We start from the raw sequence: 17,686 nt of genomic DNA on the forward strand, positions 1-17,686 counted from the left end.
AGAACTATAAATAATCCAGCTGGGCTCCACACTAGCTTCCTCTCTCTGACTCTGGTTAATTGTTGTTTATACCTTACTCAGAAAGACACCAGCTGAGGGACGCCAAAAAATTAAAAATAAAGTTTATACAACATCAATCTATTTTCTGTTCAGGAAAAGGGAGGCATTTAAAAAACAAAAAAAAAAAAAAAAAACTGTAAATAAGGTCAAAGTTCGGAAGATTAGGAAAAACACTGCGGCGTCCAATCAGAAGAGCTACAGGAAGGACATGTGCACCAGCCAATCAGGAGGGGGGTCGTTTTTCACTTCACAGTTATCTACAGCTAGCCAAAAGTTTTGCATCACCTTGAATTTTAGCATCGAGACATCATTAAAATAAAAAAAAATCTTTTATTTTACATCGCGTAATCAAAGAGAAACTACAAAACAATTTGAAAAAAAATAATAAATAAGTCTCCTGGAAAGGAAGCCATAACAGTAGCACAGCAGCGTTTCATGTTAAGATTTCAAATTTTTTTTCCCCCCAAAGGTTTTCAGAGCTGCAGGCGAGGCGTGCAGAGTGAAGAAGCAGCGGAAATGCTGTTGAAACACACAGCCCTGCTGTGCGGTCAAATAAATGCAGCGTCATCCCTGGTGATGGCACAAGCTGGCTTGCTATTCCCCTGAGGAACCTTCCTCTGCTCATATTGAAATAGGTGTACAGAAGCCAAGAACAAGAATTACAGTCATACCTCGTGTTTTGCTGTGCAAACGATGCCAACATTATCTCATTTGATTTTTTTCATTTTTTATTTAGACAAGCCCTGCTGACGTCCGCTCTGAGCTCGCTGGATGCCTGCGCTCCCCTGACTGTGTGACTCCCCCCTGCACACCAAGCGGCCGTGCCTTTACCAGGGGAGACCCTCAGGGACCCCTGCACTCCCCTGACTCTGTGACTCCCCCCTGCACGCCACGCGGCCGTGCCTTTACCAGGGGAGACCCTCAGGGACCCTTGCACTCCCCTGACTGTGTGACTCCCCAGAACGTTGAAGAAAACAGGCATAAAAAATAAACTTACCGGCTGGGGTTTCTCAGCCACACAGCAACCGATTTTGTGCCAGAAATCGCTCATGCCTGAAGCCCGCTCCTCTCCCCCTCTTAAAATCCCTGATTGACGTGTACCCCACCCCACCCCCCCCGTGGACAGCTGTTTATTTTAAATTCTTCTTTCCAGCTACTCCATCCAGGTGTCCTGGGTTCCTGGCCCCTCCCTTGTCTGTTTGTTTCTTTCTCTCTGTCCACCTCTTCTCTCTCTCTCTTGCTCGCTCTCTCAGTATCCAGGAGTTTTGTTCCCTCTAATCAAACCTGTTGAGGCAAAGGCACAGTTAGCGAACGCGTTTATGGAGAGAAGCCAAAGAGCCTGTCACTGCACCGATCCCTCTAAACACACACACACACACACACCAGCCTTTACAAACCACCCAGAACTGGTTTGGTTTGTGTCCTGTTGTTCATTTTGACTGATTCTTTTTTTATATCTGCATTAATGATTGCATCCTTGCAAAGCGCTCTGCGGCGAGCGATGGGGAGAGGCGCTATATAAAAATGAAGACTGGCTGATTGAGTCGATTCATATTCCAATGCTTGTCTTCAGGGAGAGGAAAGCAGATCTGCAGTACAGCCAGGAACATTACGGTCAGGTTCTGGTCGATACTTCTTGCTCTGTGATCTGCCCAGAGTTCAGAAAGCAAACCACACGGCAAGGTCTGGGTCTTTATCTACTAGTATAATGTCACTGCAGACACACCTTGCTGTAATCCTAACTTGTTGCATCTTCTAGTCGTATAGTTTACACTTCATGTAAACTGCACTGCATTTAAATACTGACCTGGCACTGTAACCCTGGATAAAGACATTATAACAATAATGAATACATGATAATGCATCTGACGAGTCAGTCTGGGGTTGAGATCCCATCAGGCAGCCCAAGCAGTAAAATGCAATCACTGAAATGCATAAAAAACGCCATGAAAGAATGCCAGGGATTTTCAGAGCCCTTGTTGCAAGTGCCAGGCGCTTCCAGCCTGGGAGTAGCTGCCAGCATGTCTGTGCATGTGGACTGGCTCAGGCTGGCTGCCAATGCAGTTCTATGGACAGGCAGGGATGGGGCTCCGAGCTCTGCACTACCAATCCGTCTCCAAACGAATCTGCACACGCCTAACACCAGTGTCTGCTTGGATTAAAAAGAGCGTTTGCACTAAAATGATTGCATTATAAGCACAGCACATGTTTTATGCAGTTATCATTTAAGCTGCTGGCTCTTACGATCACTTAACAGCCTCCCTCCGCTCTGGGCTGGTGGAGAAGACAGAGAAAGAGAAAGGGAGGCTCTTGTGTTCTCTGAACAGCCTCCCTCTGCTCTGTGCTGGCGGAGCAGAAAACGAGACAGAGAAAGGGAGGAGAAATCATCAACACAAAAATATTGCTAAAAACGCTAAAACTAGCATCCAGGAAAGAGATTTTAAAAGTCGTCTGACAGCACAATCAGAAATAAAATATAAATTCCACAAAGGGGAAAATCCGTAACGGAAATGCCATGCTGTCAGCTGTGGCCACAAATAAACCAAAGGGTGCCTTGTCTCCAACTGCAAGAGACAAACGCGAGTCAGACACAGACGGTCTGGGAGTTACAGTATGAATCAGTACCTCGTGTGCAAGCTCACAAGAAGCTTTTCATAAGTTCCAACCGAATTCCACACAGTCCCTTTTAAATAAAGCTGCATCTAGAAAGTTTACAACCCCCCCCCTGCCCTCCAAAAAAAAAAGGTTTTGAATCCCAAGTTGGAACAGTGAAGTTCTTTCAGTACGACAGCAGTTACACTGTGCAACTGATCCGGTTATAAATAACGCTTGCTGTACGAGAGTGATCATAACTAGGGCCAGGTCACTTCAAACCGCTTTGCAATTGACCGTTTAATAAACCGGTCTGTGGTTGAATTTAAAATTTTGTTTTTTAAAATTACAAAGCCGAGAGAACACGAATTTCGGATTGGAGCTTGGTTTCAGGAGACTGTAGGTTTCAGGACGCTGCGCGGCACACCAAGCAGGGAGACTTGGGGGTTTGATACAGCAAACCCCAAACTAGGTCTCCCCGGGGGGTCTCCTGGAACCAGCTTTCAAGCATACAGAAGCACTGTAAAGCACAGAGAGGTCTGGTAAAGCATAGGGAAGCATTGTAAAGCACAGAGAGGTCTGGTAAAGCATAGGGAAGCATTGTAAAGCACAGAGAGGTATGGTAAAGCAATGGGAAGCATTGTAAAGCACAGAGAGGTCTGGTAAAGCATAGGGAAGCATTGTAAAGCACAGAGAGGTCTGGTAAAGCATAGGGAAGCATTGTAAAGCACAGAGAGGTCTGGTAAAGCATAGGGAAGCATTGTAAAGCACAGAGAGGTATGGATTTAGAAAAGCATATTAATAATCATGGCAAATCCAGGTAAACTGTGTTGAATGCACAGCATAACCATGGGAAAGCATGTGAGGATAAGAGCCCATTTCTCAAATACCAGCCACTAAATATCATTTTCCTGTTAGTCTGAAGGTGAAGTTATTATAAATAAGAATGAAATATCCGACCACCGAAGGACTAGCAACGAATACAAACGACTACCACCTTCTGAAAGTATGAACTAGTTGGCGCAGGTGTGTTTTTTGTGTGAGGGGTCTGGCTAGATTAAAACAAGTTAAACTGTTTTATAGAACCACAGACACATGCCACTAAGATAAGAGCCTTGTTATGGTATATATGTTGTAAATTGCAATGTCTAATTCCAGGACTGACCATGTAAAAAATGAAGTTTTTTTTTTCCCCCCTCAGTGAGGGGCCTAGTTGTTGGCTGCGCTGACTAATGGTAAATCCGGCTTCGTGTTCCAGGAACCTCTTATAAAACACGACAGCGTTTTATTTTTAAACTACCAAACAAGTTAACGTTTTAAAAACACGACGTCATATTATTTTTATTTTTTTTAAGTCTGCTAGTGTTACGTGTATTCATTTTGCTTGAGCTCTGGAAAACAACCCCCCAAAAAGACCTTAAAAAAATAAAATAAAAAGAACAATAATAATACACCTTCCTGCTTAAGACGCCAAAGCTAAACATATACTGGGAGTGAATTCAAACCGAAAGTGTTGTTCATTCACTTTATCAAACATTAAAGTAGAATAAACTGCAGAGACTGAGACACCAGTTTTGGATTGCAAAGAGCCCGTGTCTACGCGTCGTCAAGCTCCGGGCTGAAACAACAGGAAAGATCGTGGATGATGAAAAATGAAACGAAAGCTAGGCCGGGCAGGCTCGGTTGGGTGGAGATGGTGCAACACGGTTTGCTAGACACGATACAGCTTCTGTTTACCCCACGAAAACAATATATATGCCGCTCCCTTTTTTTTTTTTACTGCCCAAACACACACACACGTTAATTATGTTATGGTTTGTGGCTTAGTTCTGCCAGATCCAAACTCGTTTCAGGGTTTTGATTCAGTTCACAACATAGTCTCATATCTCCAGTCTCTCTATTAACTTGTCTGTAAAAGATTTTTTTTTTCTTTAGATACGAAATTGTGTTTTTATATATATATATATATATATATATATATATATATATATATATATATATATATATATATATATTTCTCATTACACCCAGTAGAGTATGCCATTCATTTTGAGGCTCTTTATATGCTAACTACTTACATACTAATATTTTGAGGCTCTTTATAGTTTAACTAAATATACCCTCAAACCAACCAGCAAAATAAAGGGCCATCACGTTACTATTGTTATGTAGTTATAGCAATTATAACAGCTACTTTTGTTAAATATATAGGGGGTTATAATGTCTTTTTGAAGTCGTTACTATTATTATTATTATTATCATCAATGATATCTGACAGTCAGCACCACTTCAATAACTAGCCAGGGCACGGTACCGCTGTAACAGACCTAATATAATTAAACCCACATAAAATTACAATTGAAATTTCGGAAATAACAGAATTTCTGACGTCACGCCTCAAAACACAGGTCAGCCCAGAGTACGCTGGCTGGAGTTTCTAACTTCGGTGAAAACTTTCTCTGCTCTCGATCATAATGGAAAAATCGTAAACTCAATACATTCTATAATCAATCAATCTATCAATCTATCTATCTATCTATCTATCTATCTATCTATCTATCTATCTATCTATCTATCTATCTATCTATATATAGGGCATGTACACACAATGCAAAACCAACACTGGATACTGTAAGAATTGTACATGAAATAAGAATTGATATCGACATTTTGTATTATTATTATTATTATTATTAATAATAATAATAAGGAGAATATATACATGTCAATTTAACTAGTAATTGTATTATTTTAGGCCTAAAACATGCTGTTTTCAATGTCAGGATGTTAACGTTGTAACAATGAATAAAGTTTAATTTATATAACTTTACTCACCGGTGCGTCGATATATATCCAATATCCAATAATATACACTAGTATATGAAAGTATCACACACACACACACAAAGAGACAATACATACATAAATTCAAAACGATTGGAAGGATACAGGTCTATGACAGCAATGAAGCGGACATTGCTTTACGCATGACAGCCGGTTTGAAATGAATTCACAAAACACGTTTAGACTTAAAAAAAAAAAAAATTAGGTGGTTATTTACGCATTGGACTTTATATTATTCATTTTTCAACAAAACACACAAATGGTTTTAAAATAAACAAAATAAATAAATAAATGAACGTCGATCACTGTCGTTTTCACCCCGGCTCGTACTGACCCTGCTGCTACCAGATGAGAAATTTACAGGAACAGCCCCGAAGTTTCCAAAAAACATGATATGAAATCTCTACGGTTACAAACTTACCCCTCTCAGCCTGGGAGAAACCGAGCCGCAGTCTCGACTTGTGCGTGTGCGTGTGTTTCTATTAAAGCAAGCGTGGTTCGGTGCGTGGGACCGCTGTAGTCGGTTATTTTCTGTGCAGCTGTGTAATTTTTAGGTGTGGTTCGCGAAATTGTCAATGAGGAAATTATTAAGGTTTCAACAAAACGATTTTTTTTTTTTTTTTTTTTTTTTTTTTTGCAAAATGAATTCTCACAAAGAGACACACGCCGCTCTAGCGCCCCTCTCCGGGCTTTGCAAGCAGTGCAGATAGATTAAAGAGTTGCGCTTTCCGCTTGAAACAAGCGGAATTGGGCTTGCCCCTGCAAGGCAGTCGCTTATAAATTTCCCTTCGTCGCTTTACAGCGCATGTCTTTGGGTTGCTTATGTCAAAAGTAAAAAAAAAAAAAAAAAATACATATAAATAAATAAATAAAATTGTGTGTGGTTAATACCATGCATTTAAAAAAAAAAATTGCAGGTTCCCGGCCTCATCAGTGCGCAAGCGCAAGACTATACTCTTCCAGGTTTGCACGCTTACCAGCCTCAGAATAGTTGAACGAAAAAAAAAAACGTGGCCGGGCTCATCTGAGAGAAAATAAATCCCTCGGTGTAACCGCTGTCATAGAATTGCAATAGCTCTGTGCGGGAGGTTCACTTATTCATCCACACTCTGGTTTAGCGTATAACCTCCCACTGCTGCAAGCCATAGAGGGGAGGGTGTCCACTCAGCTAATAATAAAGTTACAGGCGGTGGGAGGAACTAGATGTTTATATATATATATATATATATATATATATATATATATATATATATATATGGGCATAAACAAACTGAACCGTCAACAGGGGTTTACCGCGTAAGAAATAAAGGGGCTTGTATTTAAATGCCACGCGCGCTATGTCATGCATAACCGTATGCAAACACCAGGCTCGTTACCTTTTTTGGTCCTGTAAATTATTACGTTATGTGTCCGGAGATCACATAGACAGCAATAGATTCAAAATACAAAAGGTCGTCGTTATCTAATTTTTATTTTTCCAGCACCATGGGGAGGGGGGTGGGGGGGGGGGGTGGGGGGGGGGGGGGGGGGGGGGGGGGGGGGGGGGGGGGGGGGGAGTGGCGCTGCTCACAGCACACATCTCTCACACACACACACACACACACACACACACACACACAATACTGCAGCAGCTCTAGCGCCGGCACAGTGCGCAGTGCAGCCGGCGGATTGCAAGCAGAGACTTTCATCAGCAGAGCAAGAAGAGGGGTGCAGGCAAGGACGCTGCTCGACTGACCAGTCCGCATCAAACGGGATTACAAACTGGTGAATCAGATAACTATTCTGGGTGTTTTTTTTTTTTTTAAATTGACTAGGAAGAATCTTCCCCAACGGAAGATTCCAAGGTTTTGGTCGAGCTCTTTTATATAGCTGACTTAAAGTTTTTAGTTTTTAATTTGCGACGCTTTACATATATTATAATTATATATATAATAATTATTACTATATATCTATATATATATTATATATATATATTATATATATATATAATACATGTAGGTATATGGAAAATATGTGCAGTGAATTTTGTCATTGTATGTCATTTTAAAATAATTTAAATGCATCGTTTGATGCGTCTGGGGGATAGTTTGTAGGCTGCTGGGGCGTTTGATTAGCCATACAGGCTACCCTTCATGTATGTATGTGTGCATGTATGTATTTATACATGTATATAATGTTGCGACGCTTTACCGAACACAATGAAAGACGCCCATCGCTTTTTTCTGAATGTTATCGGTGGATAGTTTTTCGACTACAATGGGTAACGTCAGAATGTTCCGGTAATTAGATTTTAACTGATTGACCGCATTAGCATAACGCAAGTAATTATTATTATTATTATTATTATTATTATTATTATTATATTATTATTATTATTATTATTATTATTTTTCTATGACTGCGTGCAGCGATGCTTTGTCAAGCTCGACACAAAGAAGCGCGCCCACCCTTCCCCGGAGATGATAATGAATTAGTCTGACCGGTCAGCATGGGGTGGGGTACGCGGTACGCGGGGGGACGGGACGGGACGGGACGGGGGGCGGGGGAGGGTGCAGTATACCTTCAATAGAAAATGCGATTAATTTATTATTAGAAAACAAAAAGATGCATGCAATTAAAAATCGCAGCCGTGTATTGTCGGTATGCGTTGCAATGATGAGACACAACGCATTCATACAGAAGAGTAGCTCGGGGTCAATCATCGGATCAAGCCAGTAGGATAACGCCTTTAAATTCTGGGGCCTCGCAGTATTGAACCCGGAGAGCGGGTTTGCCTTTGGCTTGAGGCCGTTTGATGCAGATTGGCCAACCCCATTCCCATGAGATGCCATCACATCCCAGAATAGCTGCTCCAGGAGTATTTATAAACGAAAACTTGGGATGCGCGTTAGGAAACGACGCCTGGAATGTTCTAGAATCAAGAGCTGCATTTCTGCGCCATTTAACGCATCGGTCCATATGCTGCCTTTTGAAGCTGCATTGAGAACATTGTCTTCTGTTAAATAGATAGAAGCGACCACACACGTGTGTTTTTTTTTCTTTGTTTCCTTTGCATGCCCCACGCCGTTTTGGTTTGCTTTTAAAGAAGAAATTACAATTGCTAAAGCGCATTTCTAAATATCGTTTTTGACAGATGACATGGCAGCATTATCAGTCCAGAGATCTTTGAGGTCTGGAAGGCTTGTGGTTCATTATTGTTTCGTTAGTACAATAAAAAAAAAGGCATCTCCTTCTTTGTGTAAATATTGCTGAAAACACTACAGTATTCTTTCTCTTAGGGGGGTGAGTGAGGGAGGGAGCAGTTCATTCTCTGTGCATCAAGCCTGCCCTGGACTGGAGGGAGCACCCTTTCTCTTAGGGGGGTGAGGGAGTGGAGAGAGGGGAGCATTTCATTCTCTGTGCCTCAAGCCTGCCCTGGACTGGAGGGAACACCCCTTTCTCTTAGGGGGGTGAGGGAGTGGAAAGAGGGGAGCATTTCATTCTCTGTGCCTCAAGCCTGCCCTGGACTGGAGGGAGCCCCCTTTCTCTTAGGGGGGTGAGGGAGGGAAGGAGGGAGCAGTTCAATCTCCGTGCCTCAAGCTTGCCATCTTGTGGGTGGCTTGTTAAAATGTTATGTATTAATATGAAAAATAAACAAACAAACAAACAAAAAAAACAACTGACCATATTAAATCTTTTTTTTTTTTTTTTTTGTCCTCCAGCTGAAAAATGCTTGACACCATCAACAGCCAATATGATTCGTTCCTTTTCTGGAGGCAGCCAATCCCTGAGCTGGACCTGTTGGAGCTGGAGGGGCTGGGATTGGGCGGCGGCACGTCACTCAAAGGCGGGCAGGGCGGGCTGAAGAAGAAGAAGGAATCCCAGAATTCCGGGCAGGATGAAGACAACCTGCTGGAATTCAACACTTTCAACTACTGGAGAGCTCCGATCGCCAGCATCGAGCCCCTAGACTTTGAGCTCCTCTGAGCTTTCCACGCAGCCCCCCCCCCCCCCCCCCCCCCCCACTCCAAGTAGTTAGGCGGGGTGGTCCCCACCCTAATCCACCCCACCACTCCCCACCACACCCCACCCCAAAACAAAGTTTCCCCAAACCTGAGGGAGCATGAAGCCACACTGCCCTGCTGCCTGCTGCCTGGTTTCAGGAGACTGTAGGTTTCAGGACGCTGTGCGGCACACCAGGCAGGGAGACTTGGGGGTTTGATACAGCAAACCCCAAACTAGATCTTCCCCGGGGGGGAAGGTCTCCTGGAACCAGCTTCTAAGCTCCCAGAAAGCAGCTTCGTGTTCCCTCAGCTCTCGTCACAATTTGGCTTGACGATGTAACCGTTGTGTATTTTGCTCTATTGTCGCTGGAAAGAAGATGTAACAGTTTATCTATTTTTTTTGCTCACCCTGTTTTTGTATCGCTGAAACAAATCAGCCCTTTATTATTTGAGTGTAAAAACTATTTCTTGACACAAACAACACCCTCTTAAAACAACACACAGCGTGAAGCCGGATTATACTGATACAGGCCAGGGGACCAGTTCTGCTTTTTTTTTCAATTCCAATTCACTTATAGTCGATTCCAAGTCTTTCAAAAATGGATTTTAATTGGTATGTTAGAGACATAATAACCGTTCAGCTGCTTTCACTGGAAGCTGGTTTAATCGACTCTCAAGCAGCTGCTTCAGTTGAAGCTCTTTTTAACAGAGCGCTGCTCCGCAGCAATTCTGATCAGCGATGACGTGTCGGGATCGATTAAAAAGGAATTGAGAATCGATTAAAAAAAACAAAAAAAACAAGGAATTGCAAAAATATCACCTTCCACACTGCAGCACATCGCAAGCAAGCATTGCTGTAACAGGGTGTGTGTTGCATTTGAATACCCCCTGCTGTATTAACTTTAGACAGACCGAAACATTCGGCAACACGCTACTAACACTATATTTGATTTAAGGTATTTATTGATTTATTGATTTATTTATTTATTGATTTATTTATTTATTTATTGCAGCGTCGTACCTTTACCTTATTTGGAAATAGGCACAATCTTCTACGTGTGGGCTTTTTTTTTTCAACACCCGCTGATAAAAAATACAGAAACTTATGTGGGTGGTTTCACAAGTGGAGGGGGGGGGGGGGGGGGGGGGGGGGGGGGGGGGGGGGGGGGGGGAGTGGGCGTACGGTGCCTCCCGCGCTCCTTTTAATTCAAACAGTTTCCGTGAAACAAAAAATGAGTTAAGACTGTGTTCAAGTAAGTGAAACTGACGTGTTAAGGATAAGGATTTGGACTAGATATTGAATTTTATGAGAGCCTCTTTGCATTAGGTTTTACAACCAATACAAAATACCGGTAGGTTATTAAAAAATTTTAAAAAAAGGATGATGAGGTAATCATATCACTGTCACTTATCTTGGGCTTCAGCGCCACCTAGTGAGGGCGGTACAGAAGTGTACAATGTATTTAATTAGCTGCTCTCAGATCCCCAGTACAGCACTGAGTTCTCTACACTAGACTGTATTGAATTAGCTGCTCTCAGATCCCCAGTACAGCACTGAGTTCTCTACACTAGACTGTATTGAATTAGCTGCTCTCAGATCCCCAGTACAGCACTGAGTTCTCTACACTAGACTGTATTGAATTAGCTGCTCTCAGATCCCCAGTACAGCACTGAGTTCTCTACACTAGACTGTATTGAATTAGCTGCTCTCAGATCCCCAGTACAGCACTGAGTTCTCTACACTAGACTGTATTGAATTAGCTGCTCTCAGATCCCCAGTACAGCACTGAGTTCTCTACACTAGACTGTATTGAATTAGCTGCTCTCAGATCCCCAGTACAGCACTGAGTTCTCTACACTAGACTGTATTGAATTAGCTGCTCTCAGATCCCCAGTACAGCACTGAGTTCTCTACACTAGACTGTATTGAATTAGCTGCTCTCAGATCCCCAGTACAGCACTGAGTTCTCTACACTAGACTGTATTGAATTAGCTGCTCTCAGATCCCCAGTACAGCACTGAGTTCTCTACACTAGACTGTATTGAATTAGCTGCTCTCAGATCCCCAGTACAGCACTGAGTTCTCTACACTAGACTGTATTGAATTAGCTGCTCTCAGATCCCCAGTACAGCACTGAGTTCTCTACACTAGACTGTATTGAATTAGCTGCTCTCAGATCCCCAGTACAGCACTGAGTTCTCTACACTAGACTGTATTGAATTAGCTGCTCTCAGATCCCCAGTACAGCACTGAGTTCTCTACACTAGACTGTATTGAATTAGCTGAGTTCTCTCTCTGTATTGAATTAGCTGCTCTCAGATCCCCAGTACAGCACTGAGTTCTCTACACTAGACTGTATTGAATTAGCTGCTCTCAGATCCCCAGTACAGCACTGAGTTCTCTACACTAGACTGTATTGAATTAGCTGCTCTCAGATCCCCAGTACAGCACTGAGTTCTCTACACTAGACTGTATTGAATTAGCTGCTCTCAGATCCCCAGTACAGCACTGAGTTCTCTACACTAGACTGTATTGAATTAGCTGCTCTCAGATCCCCAGTACAGCACTGAGTTCTCTACACTAGACTGTATTGAATTAGCTGCTCTCAGATCCCCAGTACAGCACTGAGTTCTCTACACTAGACTGTATTGAATTAGCTGCTCTCAGATCCCCAGTACAGCACTGAGTTCTCTACACTAGACTGTATTGAATTAGCTGCTCTCAGATCCCCAGTACAGCACTGAGTTCTCTACACTAGACTGTATTGAATTAGCTGCTCTCAGATCCCCAGTACAGCACTGAGTTCTCTACACTAGACTGTATTGAATTAGCTGCTCTCAGATCCCCAGTACAGCACTGAGTTCTCTACACTAGACTGTATTGAATTAGCTGCTCTCAGATCTATACTAGACTGTATTGAAGTACAGCACTGAGTTCTCTATACTAGACTGTATTGAATTAGCTGCTCTCAGATCCCCAGTACAGCACTGAGTTCTCTACACTAGACTGTATTGAATTAGCTGCTCTCAGATCCCCAGTACAGCACTGAGTTCTCTACACTAGACTGTATATGAATTAGCTGCTCTCAGATCCCCAGTACAGCACTGAGTTCTCTACACTAGACTGTATTGAATTAGCTGCTCTCAGATCCCCAGTACAGCACTGAGTTCTCTACACTAGACTGTATTGAATTAGCTGCTCTCAGATCCCCAGTACAGCACTGAGTTCTCTACACTAGACTGTATTGAATTAGCTGCTCTCAGATCCCCAGTACAGCACTGAGTTCTCTACACTAGACTGTATTGAATTAGCTGCTCTCAGATCCCCAGTACAGCACTGAGTTCTCTACACTAGACTGTATTGAATTAGCTGCTCTCAGATCCCCAGTACAGCACTGAGTTCTCTACACTAGACTGTATTGAATTAGCTGCTCTCAGATCCCCAGTACAGCACTGAGTTCTCTACACTAGACTGTATTGAATTAGCTGCTCTCAGATCCCCAGTACAGCACTGAGTTCTCTACTAGCTGTATTGAATTAGCTGCTCTCAGATCCCCAGTACTGAGTTCTCTACACTAGACTGTATTGAATTAGCTGCTCTCAGATCCCCAGTACAGCACTGAGTTCTCTACACTAGACTGTATTGAATTAGCTGCTCTCAGATCCCCAGTACAGCACTGAGTTCTCTACACTAGACTGTATTGAATATAGCTGGTTCACAGATCTGTTTTTATATACTGAATTCTCTAGATTAGGGGTATTGAATCAGACTGCTCTCAGATAGCAACATCACTGAGTTCAGGTTTCACTAGACTGCTTGAATTAGCTGCTCTCAGATCCCCAGTACAGCACTGAGTTCCCTACACAGGGGGGGGGGGGGGGGGGGGGGGGGGGGGGGGCACTGGGGGGGGGGGGGGGGGGTATTGAATTAGCTGGGCGTTAGTGCCTCCCGCGCTCCTTTTAATTCAAACAGTTTCCGTGAAACAAAAATGAGTTAAGACTGTGTTCAAGTAAGTGAAACTGATGTGTTAAGGATAAGGATTTGGACTAGATATTGAATTTTATGAGAAATTTTTTTACAACCAATACAAAATACCGGTAGGTTATTAAAAAATTAAAAAAAAAGGATGATGAGGTAATCATATCACTGTCACTTATCTTGGGCTTCAGCGCCACCAGTGAGGGCGGTACTAGACTAGACTGTATTGAGCTGCTCTCTCTACAGCACTGAGTTCTCTGTACTAGACTGTATTGAATTAGCTGCTCTCAGATCCCCAGTACAGCACTGAGTTCTCTACACTAGACTGTATTGAATTAGCTGCTCTCAGATCCCCAGTACAGCACTGAGTTCTCTACACTAGACTGTATTGAATTAGCTGCTCTCAGATCCCCAGTACAGCACTGAGTTCTCTACACTAGACTGTATTGAATTAGCTGCTCTCAGATCCCCAGTACAGCACTGAGTTCTCTGCACTAGACTGTATTGAATTAGCTGCTCTCAGATCCCCAGTACAGCACTGAGTTCTCTACACTAGACTGTATTGAATTAGCTGCTCTCAGATCCCCAGTACAGCACTGAGTTCTCTACACTAGACTGTATTGAATTAGCTGCTCTCAGATCCCCAGTACAGCACTGAGTTCTCTACACTAGACTGTATTGAATTAGCTGCTCTCAGATCCCCAGTACAGCACTGAGTTCTCTACACTAGACTGTATTGAATTAGCTGCTCTCAGATCCCCAGTACAGCACTGAGTTCTCTACACTAGACTGTATTGAATTAGCTGCTCTCAGATCCCCAGTACAGCACTGAGTTCTCTACACTAGACTGTATTGAATTAGCTGCTCTCAGATCCCCAGTACAGCACTGAGTTCTCTACACTAGACTGTATTGAATTAGCTGCTCTCAGATCCCCAGTACAGCACTGAGTTCTCTACACTAGACTGTATTGAATTAGCTGCTCTCAGATCCCCAGTACAGCACTGAGTTCTCTACACTAGACTGTATTGAATTAGCTGCTCTCAGATCCCCAGTACAGCACTGAGTTCTCTACACTAGACTGTATTGAATTAGCTGCTCTCAGATCCCCAGTACAGCACTGAGTTCTCTACACTAGACTGTATTGAATTAGCTGCTCTCAGATCCCCAGTACAGCACTGAGTTCTCTACACTAGACTGTATTGAATTAGCTGCTCTCAGATCCCCAGTACAGCACTGAGTTCTCTACACTAGACTGTATTGAATTAGCTGCTCTCAGATCCCCAGTACAGCACTGAGTTCTCTACACTAGACTGTATTGAATTAGCTGCTCTCAGATCCCCAGTACAGCACTGAGTTCTCTACACTAGACTGTATTGAATTAGCTGCTCTCAGATCCCCAGTACAGCACTGAGTTCTCTACACTAGACTGTATTGAATTAGCTGCTCTCAGATCCCCAGTACAGCACTGAGTTCTCTACACTAGACTGTATTGAATTAGCACTGCTCTCATTGAATTAGCTGCTCTCAGATCCAGTACAGCACTGAGTTCTCTACACTAGACTGTATTGAATTAGCTGCTCTCAGATCCCCAGTACAGCACTGAGTTCTCTACACTAGACTGTATTGAATTAGCTGCTCTCAGATCCCCAGTACAGCACTGAGTTCTCTACACTAGACTGTATTGAATTAGCTGCTCTCAGATCCCCAGTACAGCACTGAGTTCTCTACACTAGACTGTATTGAATTAGCTGCTCTCAGATCCCCAGTACAGCACTGAGTTCTCTACACTAGACTGTATTGAATTAGCTGCTCTCAGATCCCCAGTACAGCACTGAGTTCTCTACACTAGACTGTATTGAATTAGCTGCTCTCAGATCCCCAGTACAGCACTGAGTTCTCTACACTAGACTGTATTGAATTAGCTGCTCTCAGATCCCCAGTACAGCACTGAGTTCTCTACACTAGACTGTATTGAATTAGCTGCTCTCAGATCCCCACTGAGTTCATTGAATTAGCTGCTCTCAGATCCCCAGTACAGCACTGAGTTCTCTACACTAGACTGTATTGAATTAGCTGCTCTCAGATCCCCAGTACAGCACTGAGTTCTCTACACTAGACTGTATTGAATTAGCTGCTCTCAGATCCCCAGTACAGCACTGAGTTCTCTACACTAGACTGTATTGAATTAGCTGCTCTCAGATATACAGCACTGAGTTCTCTTAGCTGCTGCTCTCAGATCCCCAGTACAGCACTGAGTTCTCTACACTAGACTGTATTGAATTAGCTGCTCTCAGATCCCCAGTACAGCACTGAGTTCTCTACACTGGACTGTAGGAAAAAAATATTTCGGTTCACAATTTGTTCTGTTTTTATATACTTAAATTCACAGATACAGGGGTTGGAATCAGACTCCTATTGCATAGCAACATCACCCAGTCCAGGTTTCACTAGCAGCTTGATCAGCCCCAGTGTGTCTAGGCAACAAGCTCGGGTGTGTCTTATTATGAAACTCACAGTGAAACCAGGACTGGATCAAACTGCTATGCAATGGGGAGTCTTCATTTCAATCCTTGAGATACACGATCTTTCTCTCTCTCTCTCTCTCTCTCTCTCTCTCTCTCTCTCTCTCTCTCTCTCTCTCTATATATATATATAAACATCCTGGTACCTATGTTGGTCACATCGTCCGATTGCAGCTAGACCATTGGACTGGGTTGGAACATTTCATCTAGTTGTAGAACAACCTTAACGGAATATAAACAAACTGGATAGCCTACAAAGCCTGTAGGCAATCAAGTGGAATGTGCACGCGCACACACACACACACACAGAAATGGAAGACTGCGTTAAAACAGACACCGGTTTATTTCAGCTGATAAAGGCGTCTGTCAAACAAACTCAAAACAAAATGTAGAAAGAAAAAATAAATTTCAACCTGCCGGACAGCTTTTTTTTATTTTGGAGATTTTTACATTCGCATACAGTGCCACCTGCTGGCTAAAAAGTGTAATGGCACTTTGTTTTTGTTTTTTTTTTTACAGTGAAAGGGTTTATTGCCATTGTTAATTTTTTTTTTAAAGTTATGTATTAGTTATTCACATGTGTTTTTCCTCCCCCCAATCACACAATCTCAAACCATCTCATTTTCTGAATTCTTGTTAGAATCAAAATATAATCTTCAAAAAGAAGCATTCGTTTTGGCACCCGTTTCTAATCTAGTCTCTAAGTAACAATAAAGAAAACTTTTCCATGTACAATTTGAAATAAACACTTTTTTAAAAAACTTAAATATTTGGGAGACAAACAAGCCTATTCATCAACAACAACACAAACAAACAAACAAACAAAGTTTTATATTTTAAATGCGCATTATTACACATTTAGGTGAAGGTATATTTTTTTTGTTTTTCAATAAAACACACTATAGCTTTTAATATTAATATTTATTATAACATTATATCTCAAATTTGAACTAGTATCTTTTTAACATTAATATTTATTATAATATTATATCTCAAATTTGAACTAGTATCTTTTTAACATTAATATTTATTGTAATATTATATCTCAAATTTGAACTAGTATCTTTTTAACATTAATATTTATTGTAATATTATATCTCAAATTTGAACTAGTATTTTTTTAACATTAATATTTATTGTAATATTATATCTCAAATTTGAACTAATATTTTTTTAACTTTAATATTTATTGTAATATTATATCTCAAATTTGAACTAATATTTTTTTAACTTTAATATTTATTGTAATATTATATCTCAAATTTGAACTAATATTTTTTTAACTTTAATATTTATTGTAATATTATATCTCAAATTTGAACTAGTATTTTTTTAACATTAATATTTATTGTAATATTATATCTCAAATTTGAACTAGTATTTTTTTAACATTAATATTTATTGTAATATTATATCTCAAATTTGAACTAGTAAACCCAAAACATGCCGAACTTTTTTCAAGCCTCTTTTTAAACATATCCCTACGCCCGATCATACAGTCCCATCAGTTACACAACAATAATAACATTAAACTCCATCTGCTGCGAAACATAACCCGTTAATAACTTAATGGGAGTTTAATTTAAGATTAACGACGACGATTAAATCACACACATATATATATATAATAATAAATAATAAAAATTTGGCCACGGTCCGTATCCTTCCGCGGGACTTGCAAAGCGTCTCACAGTTTCCACTTCCG

The 17,686-nt window shown here is 41.6% G+C and overlaps 1 protein-coding gene and 1 long non-coding RNA gene across 3 annotated transcripts; one reads left to right on the forward strand and one right to left on the reverse strand.

The window, feature by feature from the left end:
• Positions 1-1,057: 1,057 nt before the first annotated feature.
• On the reverse strand, positions 1,058-6,170 carry LOC121306890. Its single transcript, XR_005948249.1, has 2 exons — positions 5,918-6,170; positions 1,058-1,344 (listed from the first exon to the last, which is right to left on the reverse strand). It is a non-coding gene; the product is annotated as an uncharacterized LOC121306890 (long non-coding RNA).
• Positions 6,171-7,097: 927 nt separating this feature from the next.
• On the forward strand, positions 7,098-9,500 carry mllt11 (MLLT11 transcription factor 7 cofactor). Of its 2 annotated transcripts, none has more exons than XM_041239101.1 (2): positions 7,098-7,260; positions 9,198-9,500. In XM_041239101.1, the coding sequence occupies exon 2, from the start codon at positions 9,205-9,207 to the stop codon at positions 9,460-9,462; it is 258 nt and encodes an 85-aa protein (XP_041095035.1). In that variant the 5' UTR covers positions 7,098-7,260; positions 9,198-9,204; the 3' UTR covers positions 9,463-9,500. The 2 variants fall into 2 exon arrangements, with proteins under 2 accessions (XP_041095035.1, XP_041095038.1); XM_041239104.1 differs by lacking the exon at positions 7,098-7,260 and adding an exon at positions 9,001-9,086.
• Positions 9,501-17,686: the final 8,186 nt, after the last annotated feature.

The sequence above is a fragment of the Polyodon spathula genome, chromosome 51 (genome assembly GCF_017654505.1).
Source record: "Polyodon spathula isolate WHYD16114869_AA chromosome 51, ASM1765450v1, whole genome shotgun sequence".
Taxonomy (NCBI): Eukaryota; Metazoa; Chordata; class Actinopteri; order Acipenseriformes; family Polyodontidae; genus Polyodon; species Polyodon spathula.